Source organism: Calliphora vicina, chromosome 2, assembly GCF_958450345.1.
Source record: "Calliphora vicina chromosome 2, idCalVici1.1, whole genome shotgun sequence".
Classification (NCBI taxonomy): Eukaryota; Metazoa; Arthropoda; class Insecta; order Diptera; family Calliphoridae; genus Calliphora; species Calliphora vicina.
The window spans coordinates 94,029,950-94,048,641 of record NC_088781.1 but is presented as its reverse complement, the minus strand read 5'-3'; the positions used below and the strand labels follow the sequence as shown (position 1 = coordinate 94,048,641).

Below are 18,692 nucleotides of genomic sequence, written 5' to 3'. Positions count from 1 at the left end.
AAAAATAATGTAATTATTTCTACAAATTCATGAAAAGAAATGTTTGAATTAAGATGGAAAATGTAAAGTTTTTCAAACTTATTGGCCCATAATCATAGTAAAACACTAAAGTCGGTTCTTTTTAGAAACAACTTTAAAATAAAAACCTGCTATTATTTTGCAACTATAGTCAAAATTAAAGTATGTTTTAAATTGAACCGACTTTAACTGGGTGCCACCGCAAATGCAGAAAATGTTTTCATACAATATACAACAAAAAACAGACAAGTGGCAACGCTGAACAGCTGACATACAAAATTTAAAAAAATCAAAAAAACGTAAACAATAAAAGTAACCGGGACAGCTAAAGAAAAAAAGTTGTTTGTTGTGGAAAAATGAAATATATAAGATGAATATCATGATTAGAATATTTTGGTACTAATTTTATTGATAACTGTTCAATAATGGCAAAACCTCTACCAATATCTTGTAACTTAAACATTTTTTACTTTCCGCCGAACTTTTTTACTTGGTGAAGAACAGCTGATGCTGTTGTTAAACGAGTTAATAACAGCTTCAGCTAGTTTTATATTTAAAGTCGACTTCAACGTCAGAAGTATACTTTAACTTGTCTATGATAGACCTAAAGTTCACTCTTGAGTAAAGTCGAGTTCAATTCTCTTAAAGTATTCTTTATTTCTGACTATGATTATGGGCCATTATTTTCTAAATTGAAACGACCTTTTATATAAGTACTTATATTCAATAAAAACTCTGCTGCGCGTCTTTTAAAAAGTCAAATCTATTGCTAATTATTGCAACTGCTACACATACGTTCGGCTAAAAAACCATAGAATTTTTCATCCTTCTGTTGTTCAATTTTGTCGTTTAACTGACATGTTTACTAGGGTTCTATAAGTGGATTGTTCGAACAATCGACTATTTCCTGAAAAAAGTCGAAATCGACTTTTTGGTCGGAAAAAAGTCGAACAATCGATTATATTATCGCAAAAGTCGAAAATAGTCGATAAAAGTCGAATAGTCGATAAAAGTCGACTTTTTAGATTGTTAAAAAAAAATATTGCACTTGCATTTTTTGTAGTGTATGCTAATATATGTAAATAATAAATAAATAAATGTTTATAAAATAAAGCTTTTTTCTACACAAAATTCTTACAACATTATTCTAACTATTATTGCCTTGATAAATTTCATTTTTATTGCTAAACATTACAAAAGGCGCATCAATAAATATAGAAACCATGTATTTTTTACAAGAAATGGTAAAAAGTTGAAAATAGTCGAAAGTTCGAAAAGTCGACTTTTCATAAACTATCAAAAGTCGAAAGTTCGAAAAGTCGACTTTTTAAAAAACGGAAAAAGTCGACTTTTTGCTTCATCTATAGACCCTAATTCAAAAAAAGTACAAAAAAGAGGTAGAAAAAAAGTACAAAAAGAAGTACAAATACTAAAAAGAAGTACATTTGCGTACTTCTTTAGGGGTTATGCAGTTAAAAGTACAAAAACTAAAAAGAAGTACGCGTACTGCTGAAAACAGTACGTCTGGCAAGCCTAATGACAACTGAACTGGCAGCTTATTGCTTAGCAATATATTGCTATATATGGTAATTGCTGTCTACACATCGCAAATTTTATGATCGCAAATTGTTAATTGCGGTAATAAATATTGCTACGTGGATACAGGGTCACAGAATGACCGTTAAACAAAACACAAAGGCATAACACAATAATGATGTTGTAATGCAAATTTTTTGTTTCGAAAAACACGAGAACCCAAGGAGAACGTCGTTTCTGAATGAAAAATTAATCGTCACATTTAAGATGTAACAAAATTATAAATCGTCAAATCTGGCAGCAGTGGCCAATATTTTGTTATAAGCACCCTGTGTACAATTATAGTAAATAAAACAAAAAAATAGTGAAATGATGAAGGAACATGATTTATTATTGAATATAGACAATAAAGAAATATTGATAGAGGTAGTAAGCAAATTATTATTATTTTGGAATAAAGTTCTTATATATTTGTTTCAGATTCTCAATCATTCCATTGACTTCCTAATTGGAAATCAGGATGAGCAACAAACAATGCGGATGTCGCATAAATACGGATTCCATAATCCAGATGATTTTCTATTAACTACAAGAAGTATAGCAAAATTCTATCGCACCATTTGCACCAACGATGCAAGCAGTGGCCAACATAGCGATTTTGTAAAGTTGGAATTATCCAACTTAACACCAGAATTCCAGAAAATTATTACATCAGCTTTGCAGTCCAGACGAAATGAAGTGCTGTATTATTTGATACGAGAACAGAACGCTAATGAGTATTCATTAATAGAATCATTTGATTGGGATACACGCTTTCTTTTAGGCGATAGCAGTTTTGCGCAGAATAATAAATTATTAACTACTTTAACCTTGAATTTGCGTCGAAACCATCGACAAAACTATCTTATGCAGCAACTGCATGTGCAAATGGATTATAACCAAATAAATAAATTTGTTAAGGAGATTGAAGATGCTTTAGATGAATCCAAATAAATTACTATATATTGTCGACAGAACTAAGGATAGTGCAGGGAATATTTGAATGGATAAGAAATTTGTAAATAAATAGTTGGGAATTGATAAGTTTAATGGATCGATTATGGATGTCAACCGAACTTAGGTTGCCATCTGTAATACCATTCAACTGACAACACAATGGAAGTTTGGTTGCCATCCATAATCTACCCATAACTTAATAAGCATCGCAAATAGTAATTATCTCCTATAAGTATAATTTTATATAATTTAAAAATGGCATTTAAAAACTGTAAAAGCAAGAATAGTGTGGTGAATCAGTCAATAATCCATGGAAGATTACCACATGTATATATTTTCAAATTTCATAATTTGAATATAACATTATTTTTTTACCTTATAAATTTTACGTAGTTTTGAAGGCATTCACAAATATTTTTTTAATTATGTACATATTTGCAAATGTGTATAATTAGATGAACATATCTGTTTACTCTGTTAGAAAGTGCAGTGTAATCCAGAGAGTTCAGCTTTGATCGAAACAAATAGTAGTCGGACTGTCAAGGTTTGGACTATAAGGCGGGTGGGGCAAAACTTCCCAACCACTTTCTAAATAGTTTTTAACAGGATTGGACTAGCGTTTTCATGATGGTACTGGGTACCTGTGATGGTCTGTCCAGATTTCAGCAGCTCATAATAAATAGGACCATTTTGGTTCGACCAAATACATAGCATTACGTAAGAGCCATGGATATTTGGTGTTTGGCGCTTCACATACGATCTCTTACGCTTCGTGTTATCGTAATGGATCCATCTACAAGTAATGATTCGGTGCAAAAATGATTTTCTTTTATAGCGTTCAAGCAACATTTCAGACAAACAAAATCGACTTTCTAGGTCTATCGGCTTCAATTCGTGAGGTACCCAATTACCCTGCTTTGAAATTGCTGATAAAGGCTTTTATACACGGCAATACTGAGTATTAATATTTTTCAAAAACTTATGTATCATAATACAATTTCATAGTCAGCCCAATTATGAATAAAAATTCCCCGGGAGTTTTTCCCCATTTTCACATTTTTCCTATTCAAATGTAATGGGAAAAAACTCCCGGTGAACAAACTCCCGCACAAATTTTTATGGTATAAATCAAAGTAAATTAATAAAGTAGCGACAGTACTACAACAAATACAACATTTACAAAAACCACAAGCAATTTTGTTTTTGGTTTAAGGTCAATGTTGCCTGTTGTTGTTTTTGCTTTTGGGCTTGTTGTATTTTTCGCCACAACAACCACAAGTGAATTGACAGTTCAGACCTAATAAAAAAATAGTCAGCTGTTCTACTGAGTCTACTTTATTAATTTACTTTGGTATAAATCAAGATCAGCGAAACAGCTTGCATTTTTATAATTTCTCTGGTGTTGATAGCTCTCATAATTAGAAGCACAAAAACGGTAATATTTTTCCCTGCTCTCTCTTAGTTTAAGAGTTATATGAATTTAAAGTCAATACATATAATACAGGTATGTTCTGTAATCCACGTGATTTCAAATCACATACTGTTTTAAAATCACACGTGTGATTTGTGCCTGTTCTGTAAATCACACTGTTATTATATTTTTCGGTGTGATTTTAAATTTTCGAAAGCACAAGAAAACAGCTGATTCGTTTATTTTCAATGTTTTGTTTTGCTAATAATTTTGTAGAAATATTAAAGTGAAAATAAAAAAATGCCTGGAGCTTCTATTGTATCTTTAATGGAATTAAAAAGAATAAAACTACATTTTATAAAAATTTTGCAAAAACCACAAAGTATATTCTGTGGCAAAAACTATGGCGCAAGCTCAACCACTATGTCAAAAAGAAAACAAAGCAGTAAAGCTGCCACATTACACAATTGCTTTTGGTTACCACTTGCTTCAACTTTGTTGCATTTTTTTTCCAATTAGCGCAAAAAACTTAACGCATATTGATAACTTATAATATAATCTAACAAATATTATAAATTTTATGACGAATTCTATAATTAATTTAAAGATATTGAACATATTTTAGACAAACATTAAACAATTTTAGTCCGGTAAGCTTCCATGTATTTTCGAAAATCATAAACAGCTGACAACTGAAAACAAACCTGAAACCACAAAAGCAAATAAACTTATTACAGCAGAAAAGGTGTCTCTAGATTTTTATTAAATTTTAGGTGTTTTTTTAATAAAACAAGTAATTCTATAAGAAAATTAATAAAGGACATATTGTTTAATTTATTTAAATAATTTATTTTAATATTTTCCATTCAATAGCCGCAGAAATAACCAAGTGATTTGAAAACATTAGTGACTTTGTTGAACGTTTTAAAATCACAAAATTATGTGCTCAGAACACCTTTTATGTGATTTCAAACCACTTTTATAAAATGTGATTTGCAGAACATACCTGTATATATCATATTAAAGGTATTGTGAAGCACTATTCAATGATACCCATAACGATCAGTTTGTTTTCCAAATATATGAGAAATATACTATCAAAAATGCAACAAAGTTGAATCAAGTGGTAACCAAAAGCAATTGTGTAATGTGGCAGCTTTACTGCTTTGTTTTCTTTTTGACATAGTGGTTGAGCTTGCGCCATAGTTTTTGCAAAATTTTTATAAAATGCAGTTCCATTCTTTTTAATTCCATTACAGATATAACAGAAGCTCCAGGCATTTTTTTTATTTTCACTTTAATATTTCTACAAAATTATTAGCAAAACAAAACATTTAAAATAAACGAATCAGCTGTTTTCTTGTGCTTTCGAAAATTTAAAATCACACCGAAAAATATAATAATAGTGTGATTTACAGAACAGGCACAAATCACACGTGTGATTTTAAAACGGTATGTGATTTAAAATCACGTGGATTACAGAAAATACCTGATTAACACAAAAAAAAATTATGAAAATAAAAACTGTTATGCTGGGTATACACGATACTATTTTTCGTACTAATCGTAGTATGAGTTGAAGTACGATTTTGTGATAGACGTTACTACAAATCGTACTATTTCCTTTGAAAAAAATGACAAGTAATAAAAATATCACAAAAATCAAAAATTTTTGATTTTCATACTTCGTTAGTACGACAACATGATACACGTTACTAATTTCATACTTATACGATTTATCGTACGACTTATCGTAACGTGTATACCTAGCATTACGCGGATCTTGATTTGTTCCCAAACCACTTTCACCACACTCCTCAAACACACATAGTTGTAAAAAAGCGTCCTTAAAAATTATAACAAATTTTTACTACAATTAAATTTAAAAATTCGAACAATTATCAAATTATTTATTTTATATTTGACCTGGAAAGGTTTTATAAATAGATTTTTCACCTTTTTATTCAATAATTTCTGCAAAAATTTGACTAATTTGAATTTTGTATTAATTTTCAATACGAAATTTTACAAACACACACTCCTCAAACACACATAGTTGTAAAAAAGCGACCTTAAAAATTATAACAAATTTTTACTACAATTAAATTTAAAAATTCGAACAATTATCAAATTATTTATTTTATATTTGACCTGGAAAGGTTTTATAAATAGATTTTTCACCTTTTTATTCAATAATTTCTGCAAAAATTTGACTAATTTGAATTTTATATTAATTTTCAATACGAAATTTTACAATTGTGTTTTTTTCAGTTTTAATTTCAACACCTAAAAATTGAATGTTATAATGTCTCTTTATTTATTTATTATTTTATAATTATTGTTGCAACACGTTTTTAGTGTTGTCCTTCTTACAATCCGATCTTACAATTAATTAAAACGGAAGTTGTAATTAAATCGAAGTTGGTTGCAGTTCGTAACAGCAAAGTGTCATTGACTGACACTTTAGTGTTGCCAACTATCAGACCACTACAATCTCGGCCGACCTGACAAAACAATCGACCTCGATTGTCATTCTTCTTCCATAAATTCATCCTCCAAAAATTCATAATCTTGATATTCAATATCCCCCTTCTCACTTAAACTACTTTCATCTTCTAAATATTGATAATTTTCATATACGGAAGTGTTGCCTTCAGAGATCGATAATTCCTCATCTTCCTTCTGTTCTAGCCACATTTTCATGCGGCTAGCATCAACTATACCTGTATATGGCATTTGCGTAATCTGACAATCTTCTATATCAGATACTATGTAACGGTCATTACCCAACTGCTTTTGAATAACGTAAGGGCCGCGGTACTTCGGTATTAATTTTTTATTCAAACCAGTGGTGTTATCAACATTTTTTAATACTACAAAATCTCCTATTTGAAATTGTTTAGCTGGCTTGTGATGTTCGTCGAAATATTTCTGGTTGCGCGATTGAGACCTCTGTATTGATGAGTGTGCCGACTCCCTGATCGTGTTCAAATCAACGGTCTCTTCAGTGTATTTTTCCTGTAAATGTTCGGTCAATTCATCTATTATTTCACCGCGCTGTTCTACCCCAAAAAGTATCCTAGAAGGTGACTGACCCGTCGTACAGTGAGTCGTATTATTCACAGAAAATTCTACCTGCGTCAATTTTTCCACCCAATCAGAGTGTTCCACTGGTTCCGTTATCTTAGCTAACATTGCCCTTACGTCCCTATTTATCCTTTCGACCTGACCATTCGATTGTGGCGATGCTACTGAGTTTTTCACGTGAACGATATTGCGCTCTTCTAATAACCTAGCAAACTCGTTGGACGTGAAACATGTCCGACGGTCACTAATTATGCGTCGCGGTCTACTGTAATATTCAAAATACTTTCTTAAGGCGCATAAAACCTCCTTTGTTCCTGGAGAATTTACGGAATATAACTTAGTAAACTTCGTGAAAGCATCCACTATCACCAGGATATGCTTTCTTTTAGATTTTATTGCTGGTAAAGGGCCACAATGGTCCACATGCAATGTGTCAAATGGTACCGGTTTCTTTTCTATACTGTATAAATTTCTCTCGTTTTTTCTATGAGGCGCCGAATAGTATATGCATTTAAGGCAATTTCTTATAAATTGGTTAAGTCTATTCTTCATATTCGGGAACCAATAATTTTTCTTGATCTGATTCATACACTTTTCAATTCCCACGTGTCCATATTTCTCGTGTGTCAGGCGTATGATGTTCGACACCATTTCCTCTGGCACATATAACTGTCTCTGTCCCTTTGCCCCGCGGCGGAAAACCAGTACATTGCTCATTTCATATTCTTCCATCTCTCCCTCCTCTAATCTAACCTTAATGCGTTGAATGTCCTTGTCCCTACTCTGGGCAATCTGTATATTTACGTCCACATCATAGTTATCCACGAAAGCTATCACTGGCGGTGGCGTACGGCTGAGGGCATCAACATGCGACATCAATTCACCCCTACGGTGTCGTATATCATAATCAAAGTTTTCTAATTCTAATGCCCACCTGGCAATTCTATGGTTAATCGCCTTCTTGTTTAATGTCAATGTTAGTGAGTTACAGTCGGTGACTATTGTGAACTTAATCCCTTCTAAGTATACCCGGAACCTCCTTATGGCATATATAATAGCCAAAGTTTCCAACTCGAAACTGTGGTATCTTGATTCTGCTCCTGATGTACATTTGGAATAATAAGATACCGGGTGAAACTTCCCATCATCCTGTTTCTGCAGCAGCACCGAACCAAAACCCTTTGAGCTAGCGTCAGTGTGGAGTTCCGTCTCCCGGAGAGGGTCGTACACTACCAGCACTGGTGAACTGACTAGTTTCTCCCTTAACGTCAAAAACGCTTCAGTGCATTCGTTTGTCCAAACAAAAGATTTATTTTTCAGTCCCGTTAATGGTTTCGCTATCCTTGAAAAATCAGAAACAAATCTACGAAAAAACGAAAATAGGCCTAAACAGCGTTCCAGCTCTTCATGATTTGACGGTATAGGGTATTGGTGTATTGTCCTAACGTGATCGTCGCTCGGGCAAATTCCCCTCTGACTTACCTTATACCCTAAGAAATCTAGTTCGTGATAAGCAAATTTACATTTTCTTAAATTCAGTTTCAAACCTGCATCCTTCAGAGTCCGCAAAACTTCACCCAAAATCTCCAGGTGTTCCTCAAATGAGCTGGTAGCAATACTTATATCATCTAAATATACTACTATCTTCCCCTTATCAATGAGGTCCCTTAACACCGTATTGATAAATCTCTGAAAAACTGCGCCAGCATTCTTGAGACCAAATGGCATGTAGCAATATTCATATTGACCGAGCGGAGTCACGAAAGCAGTATATTGAATTGAATCCTCGTGCATAGGTACCTGGTGAAAACTATTTTCTAAGTCAAGAGTCGAAAAATATTTCTTAGCACCTAAGTAATCAAGACAATCCTCAATAAGTGGAAGTGGATAATTGTCCTTGAGCGTAATCTTATTTAGTGATCGGTAATCGATGCACATCCTTAGATCACCATTTTTTCTCTTGACCAATACAATAGGAGAAGCGTAGGGTGACTCACTCGGTCGAATTATTCCCTTATCCATAAGTTCCTCAAGCTTCAACTTAACTTCAGTTCGTTCGCGATAAGAAAGTCTCCGCGGCCCACTATACACTGGCACGTCATTCGTCAATCTAATTCGCATACAATATTCCGTCCGTTTAGAAATAGTTCCCGTTCGTAAAAAATAATTCTCAAATATAACCGACCTCAACAAATCAGCATCCATAGCAGCCATGTTACTATCTATATTAATGTCGAGCTTTGTCTCAATCGCGCATGCCGTCTGAATTATTTCTTCACATTCAATATTTTCTTCAATAATGTCCAGTTCACTTGTACATAAGACGTCGGCCCCCTCTACATCAAAAGCATTTCGGTTAATTCCGTCCAATTTTTCTATTTTAGGTTTTCCCTCCTCAGTGTTCACAATATCAAAATTATTTATAACATTAAATGGCAAAGCTTCTAATAGTTCAATATTTTGTTTACTAATTTCTTCCCTCTGATCTCTGTATAGACTAAACGACATAAGCGCACTGATTACTTTAAAATTCGGTTTGTTTTGTTTTAAATTCATATTCAGTAGTTCACTTTTATTATATATTATTTTTGCCTTACATAAGTAAATATTAAATTTTGATAAAATATCTCGTCCCATCAACATCGGTATCATTGCCTCTTCATCTGGCAGCACTAAAAAATTATGCATTATACATTTGTTTTTAAAATATATTTCCCCTTGAACACAGCCTATGGCATTTAGTCTTTTGTTCCCGATTCCGCGATACGGCAACACTTTTTCAATACCATCAGGCTCGAATGGGATGAGAGATTTCTTGACATAACTAATGGGACTACCCGAATCGAGTAAAGAAAAACAATCTATAAGCTCAGTGCGTTTATATCGTTTAGCAAAGGCAACACTTACCATTTGATACACATCTAACGGCTCGTTCTGTCCAACTATGGCCGCAGTAATATTGTTCTTCTTGGGGCAATTCTGGTGGAAGTGACCAACCTCGGCGCATACGAAGCATGAATTGGGTCGCCGTTTCGGCTTTTGGCAGCGACTCTGGTAGTGACCGAACTGGCTGCAATTATAGCATCGCACGCTGGCATCTGGTGTTTTGGCATCTGTTTTTTCATTCGCGGCGGCCATTTTGTTCTTGTTTGCTGCTGAGTTGATTCCCTTTAAAACTCCTGCACCAGCCTGTCGCCGCTGCTCATACCTGTCCATTCGTTTTATCAGTTCATCCATAGAGCTGGCCCCGTAGAGGAATGTAACGGCATGGTTACTGTCTGGTATACCGTCGATGATTATATCGACTAGCTCCTGCTCTTCAATATCCGACTTGGTGGCGATGGACTGCATATCTACTACGTAGCTTAAGCATGTTTCGTTCGGCTTTAAAGTGCGCGAACGGAGCTGCCGGTATACCTCTTGCCGTGACACAGTTCGCTTGAACATTTTAGTTAAGTTTGCCTTCAGTTCATCGTACACAACAAGACCCATACTATTAACATATTTCAGTGCCGTTCCCTCTAAACGACGGCGAATGCCAAGACACTTTTATTTAGGGGAGTAACCGTAAATGTTTGAGTAGTCCTCGAACTGGACAAACCATTTGATGATGTCATGATGGTCGTCCCCACTAAAAGGCGGTATGGCGGCATCGAGCTCTGACAAATCAATTCGCCGTGAATATATAAGGGGTTGTTCACGTGACTCTAGTTCGCGTATCTGTTGCTGCAGCTTTAATACTTCCAAGCGCATCCTTAAATTTTTCAGCTCATTTTCAGCGTCGCAGTCGGCAGCGGAATTATTTGAGCAAGGGACGGCAGACACATTTGTGACATCAGTATGGACGAATAGTTGTTTATATATATCTCTGGCAGCAGGATCAGCATTGGTTGCACTTACAGCAATGGCATCGGTTGCACTGGCAGTGATGGCATCGGTTGCACTGGCAGTGATGGCATCGGTTGCACTGGCAGCAATGGCATCGGCTTCACTTGCAGTAATGGCACATGTTTCACTTACTTCAGTTTTGTTGGCATCGGGGATATTCGCATTAGCCATTTCATTGGCGGCAGAAACGTCGGCACCAGTTGTGGCGACAGCAGCACGTGCATAGGCGCGTTCTTCGTTCCTTTTCATAGCCACCAATGTTTCGTATAATGGCCGCAATTGAATTAACGTGGCAGATTCCGGAAATTGTATTCCTGCAGCCTTTAAAGCATCTGCCATCGCTTGGCGGTTTGGTCTCAAATCCATTTAAAAACTTGTATTGTGTTGTACGGAAGTCGTACCCCACACCTGATGTTATAATGTCTCTTTATTTATTTATTATTTTATAATTATTGTTGCAACACGTTTTTAGTGTTGTCCTTCTTACAATCCGATCTTACAATTAATTAAAACGGAAGTTGTAATTAAATCGAAGTTGGTTGCAGTTCGTAACAGCAAAGTGTCATTGACTGACACTTTAGTGTTGCCAACTATGAGACCACTACAATGTCAAAAAAAAATAAAAAAATATATTTTTCGTTTGTGCAAAATAAGCATTTTTCGTTTAATTTAATGGTTTAAATATGTAGACAAAAATTAAAAAATTATATGTGTTTGTGAAAGTGTGTGTTAGAATTGCAATTTTATTGCAATTTTTAATAAAAAGTTTTGAAGATAAATCTCTCTCTCAAGTATGTTGAATTCACACACTACTTGTATGTGAAAAGAGAGAGAGGTTGTTGTTATTCTTGTTATTCTTTGTATTAAATTTTCAAATACGAATGATTTTTTGATTTATAAATTTGTTAAAACAATTCAAAAAGTTTTTATTTCGATATGTATGTGTTGCGTATGTACATATTAATACAAATAAGACAAACAATTAACGTGAAGAAAATATAAAAAAATAAAATTTTGTTGCGATGGTGGAAATGGTTATTGGTGATTGTTTGCCTTCGTGTTGTTGGTTTTCGTTTGGTTGAGCGAATTGTTCGCTGGGAACCTGTATTGTTGTGGGTTAGAAGATTTCAAGAAACATCACGATAATTGAACATAATTAAAGGTACTTACCGGAATTTTGTTAACGGTAGTCTGGAATCCAGACTCTGGAGGCCTTGTCAGAGGAGTGATGTCTCGTTGTGTTTGTTGTTTGCCTGAGCTGTGCCAGGAGTTCTGTTGCTAGAAATAGTGGTTTTCAGTCGTCTTGGTTCGAGATGGTCAAAATAGTATAAAGGGTAAGTAGTTGGTAAACCTAAATTAAAAAAAGGGGTCATATAAACTTAATGTGATGACATAGGTTGGGACTAGGGCAACGACGAGTCTGGGTGTCACATCTGTCCCAGGTTATCAGTGTTTCCAGTTGGTGTACTGTAGGGTGTTTTAATGTTCGTGCATTTTGTATTCTTTTGTTTACTTATTATTTTTGTTTTATTGTGCGAAGCAGATATGTGGTGAGGGTTCTGGTGGACCACCCCTGCGTAGAGATTTTTGAGCTAGTCAGCGACCCACATATATGACCAAAAGGAGGTTTCGTAACAGTAAATGGCGCCCAATTTTTATAGACCGGAAATCCATAGGAAATAGACAATTTCATTTAGTATGTGGTAGTATAATTAGTGTTTATCTCAGACTTATAGTACTGATTGCATTATACTTATTACGCATTAAATGAATTTAAAAACAAAACTCAGGAAGATAAACAAAATTAGAAAATTTATAGTTTCAAATAATAGAAAATTTAGAGTTAGTGGCCAAGCAAATATTGCTTGTTTGCATTAACGATGAACTTTAAGTTAATGGTAAGGTTAATGGTTATGTCCTGACTCAATGGAATCAGTTTGCTTAACCTTAACGTTACAACCGGAAATGGAATCCTATAAAATAAATTTGATAGTAGTTCCAAAAGATTTTTTTTACTAGAATGGTACACCAAATAAAGCAAACACAATTAGGAATCGTCGAATGTTTACCAACATTTTACAATAAAAATTTAAATTAATGTATAAAATAATTTTGACCATAAAGTAAGAACAATATTGAGCTGAAATCCATAATGTAAATCTTTTGTTTATTGTGTTAATTGTATGTACAAAATATTTTAATTTTTTTTGTTAACCACACAATTGCAAATATAAAAATTTAATTTTTTTTAACTGAACCTAAATCTACATAATTGAGTATTTGATTTGAGAATTTTGAGTTTAGTTTTTGTGTAGAATTGATGATCAAGATGTTTGTTGGTCATTCAGCTAAAAAGCCTTTAAATAGTAAACCTGAAAGAGAGAAAAGAGATAGGAATATTATTGATATGTCAGAGACAATTAATACTCCATCTAATAACCCACCTCAGAATAACGAAACAGCCACAACAACATCTAAGGGAGCAATTCCAAAAACCACCAATCCTCAGCAATTCCAAAATTTTTCTATTCCACCTCCATTGATTCCGAAAACTCATCCGCCAGCGGAGAAAAATTCTAGGGAATATGCCAATATGATTAAGAACGTGATAAGAGAATCCAACACAGAATATCGATCGGATCTAGAGGAAAAGATTGAACTGAAAATAAAAGATAGTTTAAGATTAGGGTTTTCAGAAATGCTAAAGGAAATACAGAAAATAGCTAGATTAAATAGATCTTCTGAAGGTTCGAGCGATATGAGTGATGAGAGAAGAAAAAGCGACGGAAACAATGTAGTAGACATTGAAAAAGAAGAATCTGAGATTCAACATATAATGCCTAGGAGATTTGATTTCCAATATGTTCCACTAAATAGTGAAACAGATTCAAATATAAACGGCCCTAATCATCCTCTACCAAACAATAATCGGCAAAATTCGTCAATAAGGATAGGCAAATGGGACGTGGTGTTTGATGGGAATAATGAGAATCTGAATGTTGAAGATTTCATATTCAGAATAGAATACCTGCAACAACACCATGGATGTCCTTGGATGGAAGTTATGGGAGACTTCCACAGGTTGTTAAGTGGAGAGGCCAAGGAATGGTATTGGTCGGTGATTAGGGAAAAGCAAATTAGAAATTGGTCCGATCTGAAAGGTGCTCTTTTACAACAATACCGATCGAACCGTAGCGAATACGAATTCATGAGAGACTTTGAAGAACGTCGCCAAAGACCAGGAGAAACCATAAATACCTATTTTTCTGTAATGAGAAAGTTAAGAACCAGATTAAGGACACCTTTGCCAGAGCATGAAGTCGTAAGAATAATAAAAAGAAACTTACGAACTAACTTATCTCAGATTCTATACCTCATGAAAATTTACACCGTAGAACAATTGCGCGACGAATGTATAGAGATTGAGAGGAATTATTTTAAAAGAGAGCATATTGTAATGCCAGATTCAAGATTTGCACGGTCTAGAAGAGTAGAAGAAGGTTTTGAGAATCAGACAGAATCTGAAGATTGGGAACAGGTGTAGGGATTAGGGTAAAGTTAGGAATTACTTTTAAGAAGTCAAAAAAAAATTATATTTTAAACCTACTAGATTAAGTTTCGAACATTTCTTTTTAGGTAAATTTTACTATTAGGGCATTAATTGTAAAAAGGATCCAGCTAGATATTTATAATTTACTATAGTTTGGTTTACCGAAAAGAAAAGCAAACCAGAAAAAATATTTAGGTTTTGCGAAACATATCTGTCCTTCAACGAGCACTTTTAGGGATAGGAAAAATATTCGGGACAATTTTTGTTATTACAGGCTTAAATGATAGCCAATAACAATCAAGTTTGATCCTTTTAATTATTTTTTTTTTTTGTAAAACAATAGTTTCTAATCGTAGATTTTATTAAAAAAAAGGGGTCATATAAACTTAATGTGATGACATTGGTTGGGACTAGGGCAACTACGAGTCTGGGTGTCACATCTGTCCCAGGTTATCAGTGTTTCCAGTTGGTGTACTGTAGGGTGTTTTAATGTTCGTGCATTTTGTATTCTTTTGTAGTGTTCATTTGTTTACTTTTTATTTTTGTTTTATTGTGCGACGCAGATATGTGGTGAGGGTTCCGGTGGACCACCCCTGCGTAGAGATTTTTGAGCTAGTCAGCGACCCACATATATGACCAAAAGTAGGTTTCGTAACAATTTGCAGAAAAACATCAACAATCAATAAACATGAAATGTATTTTTCAAAATGATTTCTTGACAAACTTGATGATTTTAATAATATTTTAAATTTGAAAAGTATTAATACTAAGTATTGCCGTCTATAAAAGCCTTAATATAATAAATATTTCGATTTAATTTAATGTTTATTTATAACAAGCTTGTTTAAAAAACATCAACAATCAATAAACATGAAATTATTTTGAATTGAACCCTGTGAAATGTAAAGTAATGATTTTTTCGAGAAATTTGGATGTGAACTTAAGAATAATGATCGATAATGTTCCTTTGGAGATTGTGTCCCAATATAAGACATTAGGTGTTATTTTGGACAACGATCTTTCATTTAATAAACATGTAAATCTTGTTATTAATAGAGTTTGTTTAACATTACGTGGCCTTTATAGTGTGGCTTGTTACTTGCCATTGGCTGTGAGACTTCGGGTTGCTGTTTCCACTTGTCTTCCACACTTTCTATATTGTTTGGAGGTTTACTCGGGCACTTCTGCCGCAAATATTTTAAGACTACGGAGATGTTTCAATAGGGTAATTCGATATATTTACAGTCTAAGTATTCGGGAACATGTTTCGGAATACCAAAAACTAATTTTGGGATGTAAATTTGACCAATTTATAAATATGAGACAAATTTTATTTTTCTATAAGACAGTTAAATATGGAAATCCTTCATACCTGTTACAAAAATTTGTTTTTGGTAGTTCTAGTAGAACGCACACGATGATTATACCTAGACACTTCTCACTCGTTATGAGTCGTTCGTATTGTGTGACTATATCTAGATTATGGAATACAATGATTTCATATGAGGATCGTAGATTTTCACATAGTTTGTCAAATTTCAAAATGATTTTTCTATCTAATTTATGAAAGAATTTTGAATCGATATTTTTGCCAGTCGAAGCTGACTATGATACACTCAAACGGGTAAAACTATTAAAAGAGTCAATATTTAACAACACATCATTTTGTATTGCTCTAAAAAATTTGTTTAAAAGTATTTAATTGAATACGCTCTTTTTATAATTTTAATTTGTTTATTTTACCATGGGCTATCAATCTTTTTTTTTTAATAATATTTAAGTTTGTGCAAATAATAGGGAATTTCTTCATATTCTTTTTTTTTCTTTCTTCTATTTCACTAATTTTGTAAGTCATATAAATGTTTGTATTAATACTTTTATTAATGTAATTAAATTGATTTAGTTGTAGTGCTGCTAATTTTGGCCCTAAGGGCTTGCGGCATTTTTGAAATATAAATAAAAAAAAAATAAAAAAAAAAAATGTATTTTTCAAAATGATTTCTTGACAAACTTGATGATTTTAATAATATTTTAAATTTGAAAAGTATTAATATTTTTCTGTATTTGCCCAAAATACCTATGAAGCAATACAAATTTTATTTTCTGGTCACACTACGCACATTTGTTTGCCCATTTTTGTTTGCTAAAACAGCAGAGATCGAAAATAACCAAAAATCCCAAATTGTGATTTACAGTTTTGTGATAAAAAATAAATCACTGAAAATAACATGATTTTAATTTAAATGGTTTGGTATGACCTTTATTCGTTTTTGTTGTTTTTTAATGGTTTGGTGTGAGATAAACAATTCATTTTTCTTGTTCTTAATAACTGTTACTTTCTCTTTTATTTACATACAATAACATATTACTAGGATCGCCTGGTGGTCAAAATTCGACCACTAATAACAAAATTATGCAGTTACTTTGAGTATACGCAAAAATATTTTTTAATTTTGTTGTTGTTTTTCAAGCAAATTTAAAACGCTTTTTAACACTTTCATAGAAAGAATTTTTAAAAAAAATTTATATTGTGCACATCTAGAGAAAATAATCTTTTAAATCATATAGGTTTCATCAATATTGGTGGACAATAACATACTTAATAGTGTACCACAAAAAAACGTGTGGCCTATTTATATATAAGATTAGTAATTTTTAACAAATTATGGAAATAATCAGAATTAATGAAGTCTGAGTAACAGAAATAAGATAATTTTTTTAATTTGTTATAAATCTTTTGATAAATTTTATATATTTCGTTGATTTGCATCAAATGATTTTTTGCGATTTGTTTTTCATATTCGCAAATAAAAGTCACAAGCTACTAACCTTTACGAAAAAAATAAATTATAAATCACTCATCTAGATTAGTTGTGTTTGTTTCTTTTCTGTTTCTCTCAACCCGTAACCTAAAATGTTCTCTAATAAATCACTCTCTCAGTGATATATCACAAACTAAATTTTTTTTTTGGTGTTGTACAGTGTACTTTGCATATGATTCAAAACACAGTAATAATTTTTGAGTGGTTATTTTTAAATGGCTGCGAATGAGAATTTACTATTGAAATGAAAGTGAACCCGTTATTTTCGGTTTCTGTAAAACAGACATTAAATATTGTCAAATACACATATGGGAAAACATGTTAGACTTGCGGTCACACATTCACAAATATTTGCCTCATAAAAATATTTGTTCAAACTGTCTGAAAATATAAAAGTATTTTTATAAAAATACAAACGAATATGGGGAAATGAAAAAAAAAAGTGGAAATAAATCTGTAACTTCTAAACCAATATTCCGATGTTAATAAAATTTTCTACGACTATAGAGGAGATGTAGCTGAGTTTAAGTTGTGAATTTGGACTTTAAACTCGAAGGTTGGGCGGAGCTCCATGGCCCAAAGTATATGAAAAATTAAAAATTATGCCAAATTTTTGTTCTCCAACCGATTTGAAATATTTTTACATGTGTTGAATCTACAAGAAGAAAACTACAAAAAACATTGTTTGCTCTATAGTTTATCTCTTATAGTTAACAAGATATTCACTTCAAAATTAAAATTTAAAATTTTTTTACCTACCTTAGTCTGGATTTTAGCTGATAGCGGATCGAAATCTCTCCCGATTTTGTTCAAATATATATTCTTGAATTACCAAAAAATATAGTAGTATTAGGAAAAAATAATTATTTCATAATCTAAATTCTTTCGCAATTTTTTCGAAATAAGTACTTGCATTATTGTTTAGATAAACGAAAAGGAAAACCAAATATATAATGTGTTTATATTTTTCTCAAAGATAACATTTTGGGAAATACTATAAAAGTAAAATAATTTAAAAATTTGTAGAACTGCGCGTTTCAGAGCCTTCCGAATTGGACCTATTTTTTCTCTAAATCGCAAATTTATGGCAAATTTTCTCTAATCGCTTAGCTGCTTTTAAAATTTTAAAACCACTCTTGTATGAACCAATATCTTCTAAATATCTTGCAAATACAATTTTTGGGATTTTTGAAAAGTTTTTTTTTGAATTGTGGGATTCTCAACAATAATTCACAAATTTCGTTCTCACTTTTGCATTTTGATGAAAAATGTCTATATAAAATTTAAATTTCTTAGATTCCCACTCGCTCGGTTCTATATTAGCATAAGTTCATGTTTCTATGATCATTGGTGAAGAAAATACAAAAAGTTACATCCGAATAAA

The 18,692-nt window shown here is 32.7% G+C and overlaps 1 protein-coding gene and 1 long non-coding RNA gene across 2 annotated transcripts; one reads left to right on the top strand and one right to left on the bottom strand.

Annotated features, from left to right (window-relative positions):
• Positions 1–1,851: 1,851 nt before the first annotated feature.
• On the top strand, positions 1,852–2,570 carry LOC135951045 (uncharacterized). The gene is made up of 2 exons (XM_065500608.1): positions 1,852–1,980; positions 2,035–2,570. Exons 1-2 carry the CDS (start codon positions 1,924–1,926, stop codon positions 2,545–2,547), a joined length of 570 nt encoding a protein of 189 aa, XP_065356680.1. The 5' UTR covers positions 1,852–1,923; the 3' UTR covers positions 2,548–2,570.
• Positions 2,571–13,077: 10,507 nt separating this feature from the next.
• Positions 13,078–13,822, bottom strand: LOC135952097 (uncharacterized). The gene is made up of 2 exons (XR_010576015.1): positions 13,381–13,822; positions 13,078–13,308 (listed from the first exon to the last, which is right to left on the bottom strand). It is a non-coding gene; the product is annotated as an uncharacterized LOC135952097 (long non-coding RNA).
• Between the last annotated feature and the right edge of the window lie 4,870 nt (positions 13,823–18,692).